Consider the following 7531-nt stretch of genomic DNA (forward strand, 5'->3'; position numbering starts at 1 on the left):
AGAGGTGGTTGTCTTAGGCTCGAGACCTGAAGTTGCGGAAACTGCGATCGGGCCGGCGGCCGTCTTTGATCTGGCGGCATTGCAAAACTCGCCGGCGATCAACCGCAACATCAACGATGTGATTGGTCAGGATCCACGCGTCTATATCGATCAGTCCAGCGCGGCTGATTCGATTCAGTGCAACGGTGCGAACCCACGTTTCAACAGTCTGACCGTCGACGGCATTCGCTTGAATGATGGTTTCGGTTTGAATTCCAACGGCTACCCGACGCAACGCATGCCGTTCCCGTTTGATGCCGTCTCTGGCGTTGCCGTGGAACTGGCGCCGATGAGTGTTGTTTACGGCGGCTTCTCGGCCTGTAATATCAACGCGGTCACGAAATCCGGACGCAACGAGTTGTTTGGCTCGGTGTTTATTGATTTCACCGGTGATTCGTTCCAGGGTGATTCGCTGGAAGGTGACAATCTGGCGGTCGCCGACTACGACGAGACCCGCTACGGTTTCGAACTCGGTGGCGCGTTTATTCAGGATAAGCTGTTCTTCTACGCGGCTTACGAGCGCTACGATGGCGTCGATTTCAACAACCGCGGTGCTCAGGGCAGTGGCGCGGTAAACGAAGTTTTGGTCTCGCAAGCCGAGTTGGACGAAATCGCCCAGATTTCCCGTGACGTTTACGGATTCGATCCCGGCACGAGTACACCAGGTACGTTCGACTTCGAAGACGAAAAGTACATTGCGAAGCTGGATTGGTATGCCTCGGACACCCAGCGTGTTTCTGTGACGCACATGTATAACGATTCGTTCAATGCCACCGAGTCTGACGGTGAGGCGGTCGAGTTCGAGTTTTCGGACCATCTGTACAACCGCGGTGCCGAGCTGTCCTCTTCAATCATCAGCCTGTACTCCGATTGGACACCGGACTTCTCGACCGAACTTCGAATTTCCCGCAGTGATGTGGACTTCCTGCAGCAGCCGCGTGCCGGCAACGATTTCGGCGAAATCCGGGTCGAGCTGGATGACGTCGACGTGTATCTAGGCGGTGACGACAGCCGACATGCCAATGGTCTGAATTATACGGTCGATCAGCTTGTGGCTCGTGGTCGCTATCAGTACGAGGACCACACCATCACGTTCGGGGTTGAGCGCGAAGCGTACGATATTTTCAACCTGTTCTATCAGCACGTGGATACAGAGATTCGATTTGGCGGTGCTGATAGCGCTGAAGCTATTGAGAACTTCCGCAATGGCCTGGCGGACCGCGTTTATTACGGCAATGCGATCAGCAATAACGAGGCCGATATTGCTGAATCGTTCGAGTACGCCATCAACTACTTCTTTGTTCAGGATGAGTGGCAGCTTAGCGATCGTCTTGCGGTAACCTACGGTTTACGCTATGACCATTACACGACCGATGATGCGCCGAACCTGAACCCGGATTTTCAGGCCAGCTACGGCTTTGGCAACAACGAAACACTGGATGGCAGAGACTTGTTGCAACCGCGTTTCGGCGTCAGTTTCGACTACTCGGATACCTTAAGTTTCCGTGGCGGTGTTGGCTTGTTCTCTGGCGGTAATCCGAACGTTTGGTTGTCGAATACGTATAGCAACACGTCCACCACAGCCGTTCAGGCCCGTATCGACGGTGTCGATCTGTTTGCGCAGAACTATGTGAACTGCGAAGCCGGTGTACCGGTGCAAGGCCCGGGGTACTGTGTGCCGCAGAATATCGCGGATGTCGTCGCAGCCGGCGATGGCAGCAACTTCGAGATCAACTTCCTGGATCCGGATTTCGACATACCGAGCGAGTGGAAATTTACCGCGGGACTGACCTGGCTGGCGCCACAAGACTGGACCGTAACAGCCGATGTGCAAATTACTCGCGGCAACGATACGGCAATCTACAAACGCGCCGATCTGGAGCGAACTGGAACCACTGCGGCCGGCTACCCGATCTACGAAAGTCAGCGTGAGGCCGCATTCGTGCTCACTAACTCTAGTAATGGTAATGAATCAGAGTCGATCTCGTTTGGCGCCTTCAAAAGCTGGGATAACGGCATCGACCTGCGCATGGGGTACGCGTGGACACAGGCGGAAGATGTGAATCCGATGACGTCATCAGTCGCGTTCTCTAACTACATTAACCGTGCGTTCGTGGACCCGCAGGCCGACGATCTGGCACCTTCAAACTGGGCTATTGAGCACCGCCTGACGGCTGTAATGAACTACTCCAAGGCATTTTTCGGCGACTATGAGACGCGGGTATCGCTGTTCGGACAGTACAACTCCGGTATTCCATACAGCATCACATTGGACGGTGCTGGCGGCACCATCGGTGCATTCGGATTTCAGCCGTTCCTGGATTTTGAACAGAACGTGTTGCCCATCGGTGGTTCGCGAAATAGTGAAGAAGGTTCTTCGTTCAGCAAAATCGATTTCCGCATCTCCCAGGAAGTGCCGGGCTTCACGCCTGAGCATCGCGGCAGCGTTTTCTTCGTGATCGACAACCTGACCAATCTGTTGAATGACGACTGGGGTGTGCTGGAGCAAGCTTCGTTCCCTTACGGCGTAACAGCGGATCAGGTAGCGAACGGCCAGGCCGAACAGCGCAATGGTCAAACATCGCTGTGGACGATGCGTTTCGGCTTACGCTACGAGTTCTAAGCTAGCTAACCCAGCGCAACAGAACCCCGATGCGGCAGTGCTTCATCGGGGTTTTTTATGCGGGTTCTTTTCGCAAAAGAGGTGGGCCCGGGTAGGGCCAGCTTGCAAGCCGCGATCTAATAAGGGATGAAGACCACAAGCGACACCGAAGATGGGTTGCTTACAGTATGCCTAATAGAACGTCTTCAACTATCGTCGGTGTCGTCCAGCGATGTGCATATCTTGCGCAATTGGTTCCTCTGATCTGAATCCAAGGGAGCCAATACTCGATACCAGTCCAGAGTCATGTCCGCAGCACGTTCCATCGGGCTTGGGCCGAGGCAGCTCACGAAGTCATCCCAGTCGACTCGACCAATTACAGATTCATCCTCAGTGAGGCCGGAGTCGACGATAATGACGAAGTCCGCAACCGGAAGGTAGCTGGGGAGATCCAGTGTATATACGCAGTAGCAAGTCAATCCACTTTCATCCTGAACGGCCTGGAAAGTTGCAACGAAGACGTCTTCGTTAAGTGAGCGCTCCAGGTAGTCCTTGGTTTCCGCGTACTGCGCCACTTTTTCGCGTATCGCTTGAAGCTGAACTACTTGCCACAATGCTGTTTCCTTTTGTGGCCGACACTCTTTCCATTCAGCACCATTTTCGTTTGTCCACAGCAATTGACAGAATGGTCGATGGCTTGCCGACTGTTCGTTGCCAATCTCGATCATTTTTGTAATCGCGTCCGCGTTAGTGCTGTTTGTAACCAGGCAAACGGAGTGTGACGGTGCAAAGGCCACTGGCACTCCATCAAATGGGAATTTTCCGCAACCATCCGCTGCGACCAGTCGGGCGAAATCATAGTCGTCTTGATATCTCGAAATCCAAATAGCATCGTCGATCTTCTCCCACTGACTTTCGTCAGTAAGACGCCGAATTTTTGAAGCTGCCATACGGATAGCATCGTCTTCACTCACGCCGATTTCGGCTAAGTCATCAGATCGAGCAACTGAAACCGTCTCTTCCTGATCTGAAACGATCTCGACGACCAGGTCACCGCGTCGTGAAGTAATTGAAGGTTCTGCGTCATGACCCATGAGCTCGAGATTTCGGTTCCGAAAATCGATTTCAAAGTCGGTTCTGACTCGTAGTGCTAGTGACTCCATGAGTTCGTTCGCCGACAGCTCCTTAGGCGTCAGAACTTCTCGCAGAAAAGCCTCTATGGTAGGCGTCCTTTCCTTTTTCGGCAGATCCGATACCTTGAGAAAAATGTTCCCCAGAAATACGGTGAACGGACCGCCAGCGTCATCACGCGTTGATTCTAACTGGACCTCTCGCGTGTCAGGAAAATACGTGTACCCAAGCGATGGGTCAATCGACTTCGCCACTCTGCCAATGTCTTTGGCGAACTTCTTTTCTGTGTACTTAAACATCGACATCGTCCTCGACAGACTCTACGACCGAAGCATTTCCTAAGCTGGTGCTGCGACGACGCTCTGGCTGAAAAATGTCCCAGGAGCATCCTGTGGTAGCCCACACATAGCGAACCGAGAATAGGTCAGATACTTTGAATATCCGATTTTGGACATCATAAATTGTCCGGAGCAGAAACACTATTAACGTCAATGCCGCAGAGCGCCTACGACGCACCGGCCTGGATCTTAAGCTACACAGCAGTTGCAGCGGTTTCTCAGATCAGGCCTGGGCCAGCAATTTCCCTGCAAAACGTTTCAGCTTGCCACCGCCCTTGACGCCACGCAGATACGCCAGTGCTTTGGGGTCGTCTAGAGGTCTCGTTGCGATGGAACACTCGTAGAGCAATTCAATCAGGCCACCCAGGTCTCGTGGTGCCTTCGTCGGATCATGACGTAGTGATCCCGCGATCAGGTCGCGCACGAAGCTCATGTGACTCTCGAACACAGCACCCAATTCAGAAAGCGATTTTGTCCAGCGCCCAACAGGTACTTCGCCACTGGGAATCAGCGCTGCCATCGCTTTACGCATCATTTCGGCGTCAAGCCGGAAAAAAAATGAAAATGGGGTCAGGTCTATTATTGAGCTTAGGTGAAGACTGGGGACAACGGTAGCGCTGCCATTGACCGCGCAACCACTGAAAATACGATGTTGCCTAAAACAAATCTGACCCCTTAACAACTGCTTAATTTGGGCCAGTGCTAAAATGAAGGTCTTGCGTCGACGGGTTCAATCCGTAGCCGATTTTAGCTGCACGCTCAGCCTAAGCTCTGTGGTTTTGATGACTGTTCTTGCGATGGCCGCCAACCGAGGGGCTACCTGGCTGGACACACCGTATCGTCGAATATCGACCTTTGCAGCTATCGCATACGATCGCAACTAGACTGACGGTCGACGGACAAATGCTATCGGTGCGCCGTCCGCGAAAAACACCGCCACACTCGTACACCAAATACTTTTCATGCGATCATCCAGTCTATCCTGCAAGGTTGAGTCCTGATGCGCTGGCGAATCGCTGAGTTTGAGTTTGATGAAAATACGCGGCAGCTCCTTGGTGCCGACGGCGACGTCGTGCTCGAACCGAAAGCGGCGGCGTTGCTCAGCTACTTTTGCCAACACCCAGGGCGGGATATCAACCGCGAAGAGCTGCTGCAGTCGGTCTGGTATGGCCAGACCGTGTCGGACAATTCGATCAACCGGGTGGTTGTGTTGCTGCGTAAGGCTCTGGGTGATGACGACAAATCGCGCCGTTACATCGCGACGGTTCCCAAACTCGGCTATCGCCTGATTGCCGACGTTGCGCCGATTGAAGTGAGTCCTCCGCTGCCCCCTCGACCGCGCGCGTTGGGCGTGGCGCAGTCGCTGGTCATCGCGTTGTTCGTTGGCGTGCTGGTGATCTTCTATTGGTCTGCGACCCGCGCACCAGCACCGGCGGCGCCTGTCGCGGCGTTGTCCGTTGCGCCGTTATCGCGTCTTGCCGTGTCGCAGACGGATGGCGACCTTGCGCCCGACGGACGCGCGTTGCTGTACACCGCGCATACGGAGGGCGGCAGTCGACTGTATCTGCGTTTGGATGATGCGGCTGAGCCGATTGCAGTCAGTTCGGCAGAAGGCGACGGTAACTTCGGCACCTGGTCGCGCGATGGCTCGTTTTTCGTCTATTTGTTTTCGACCGCCGAGCGTTGCGAGTTTCGCAAAGTGATCGTGCGCGACGGTGCGCCGCGGCCGCCGGATGTCCTGTACCAGTGTCGTCCGGGCAACTACACCGAGTTCAGTTTTTCACCGGAAGACAGCAAGTTGTACTTCGTCGAGCGCGCGATGTTCGCCGCGCCGTATTCGGCGTTCGAGCTGGATCTTGCGTCATTGTCGAAACGCCGGCTGTCGCAACCGGTGGCGAGCGGGCGCGGCAATCACTTTATCGACGCGCACCCAACAACCGGCGCGCTGTTGCTCATCAGCGATACGGCGCCGGGTAAGTCGGTGGCGTTCGAGCTCGATCCGGCCAGCGACAGTTTTCGCCTGCGGCACACGTTTGGCTACAGCGTGCCGAATGCGATCTGGAGTCATCGTGACGGTTTTATTGTTCATCCGTCGATGCATCCATCGTATGCGCTGCTGGAGACAAACCTAGCGACGGGCGAGAGTGTTACGTTGGTGTCGGATAGCCGGCGAGTTCAATTGCCGCGACGCATCGCCTCAGCAGACGGCGCACAACGCGACTATTTGTTCACGTCCTATTTGACGAACCGCGACATCACGATGCCGGACGGTGCCGCGCCCGGTATCAACTCCGCTGTCATGGATTATTTGCCGGCGATTTCGCATCAAGGGGATCGGCTGGCGTTTGTGTCCAAACGATCCGGCGATAGCCAGATCTGGATCAAGTATTTACGCGACGGCACGCTACAACCCATTCAGCTGCCCGATACCGGTCGCTTATTCCTCGAGCTGGCGTGGTCACCGGACGACACGCGAGTGCTGGCGAACACCGATGCCGGCATCCTGATCTACGCATTGGAAAGTGCGCGTGTTGAGCGAGAAATCGACCTGTCATTGCCGGCCTATTCGGTGCGTTGGCGCGATAGCGACACGTTGTCGTTCAGCCACTACGACGATGATCGTTGGCACGCGTTTCACTACGACCTGACTACTGGCGAGCGCCGTGCGCTGGATGAGCGCTGGGCGTTCACGCTGGCGAACGGCGAACAGGAATTGCGCTTCGACCAACAACTCAAAGCATTTCGTGATGAGCAACCGGTACCGGCGTTGGCGGCATGTGCCGGGACGGTCTGGCGGTTCCAGCTGCGCCTTCAGTTCGATGGTGATGCGATCTATTGCAACGCTGCCGATGCCGATCGCGATTTGCTGCGCTTCGCTGCCGATCTGTCGATGACGCGATTGACCGATATTGTGTCGCGCTATGAGTTTTACAGCGTCGTCAATGGTGATATTTCGGCGACCAGCATCACCAGCAGCTACAGCGACATCATGCGCACGCGCAGTCGGGTTGATGCGCGCTAAAGTATTGGGCGCTGGCTGCATCGTGAGACGCCGTGCGAGGTTGCAACAATCTCTGAATCGATAGCCTCGGTTGCAGCTCCCTGTATTAATCCTTGGAGCAGCAACCTGCGCCTGAGGTTGTTGCCCGCAGTCGTACCGGTCCGCAGGCGGGTAGCTGCATGCGAAGCCTTGCACGAATGCCCGGAGCGCAAACGGCGCCCCGGGTCAATGCCCGACCGCGGTTGATGCGCGGCGCGCTAGCCACGCTTAAGGAATCGTCGAACGTTACACAGGTCTATTGCGCGTTCGTAACGCGGCCCCAAAACACATTGGTAATGCGCCAACCATCGGCGAGTTTGTACAGCACAAGCGTCTTCATGTAGGTGTTGCGCGGCGCCTCGGGCGTGTAGCGATGCAATG

At 55.3% G+C, this 7531-nt stretch overlaps 1 protein-coding gene across 1 annotated transcript; it reads left to right on the forward strand.

Annotated features, from left to right (window-relative positions):
• The first annotated feature begins 277 nt into the window (after nucleotides 1–277).
• Nucleotides 278–2662, forward strand: CHC_T00000983001 (hypothetical protein). Its single transcript, XM_005711469.1, has 2 exons — nucleotides 278–1643; nucleotides 1683–2662. Exons 1-2 carry the CDS (start codon nucleotides 278–280, stop codon nucleotides 2660–2662), a joined length of 2346 nt encoding a protein of 781 aa, XP_005711526.1.
• Nucleotides 2663–7531: the final 4869 nt, after the last annotated feature.

The sequence above is a fragment of the Chondrus crispus genome, genomic scaffold (genome assembly GCF_000350225.1).
Source record: "Chondrus crispus Stackhouse genomic scaffold, scaffold_739, whole genome shotgun sequence".
NCBI classification, from domain to species: Eukaryota; Rhodophyta; class Florideophyceae; order Gigartinales; family Gigartinaceae; genus Chondrus; species Chondrus crispus.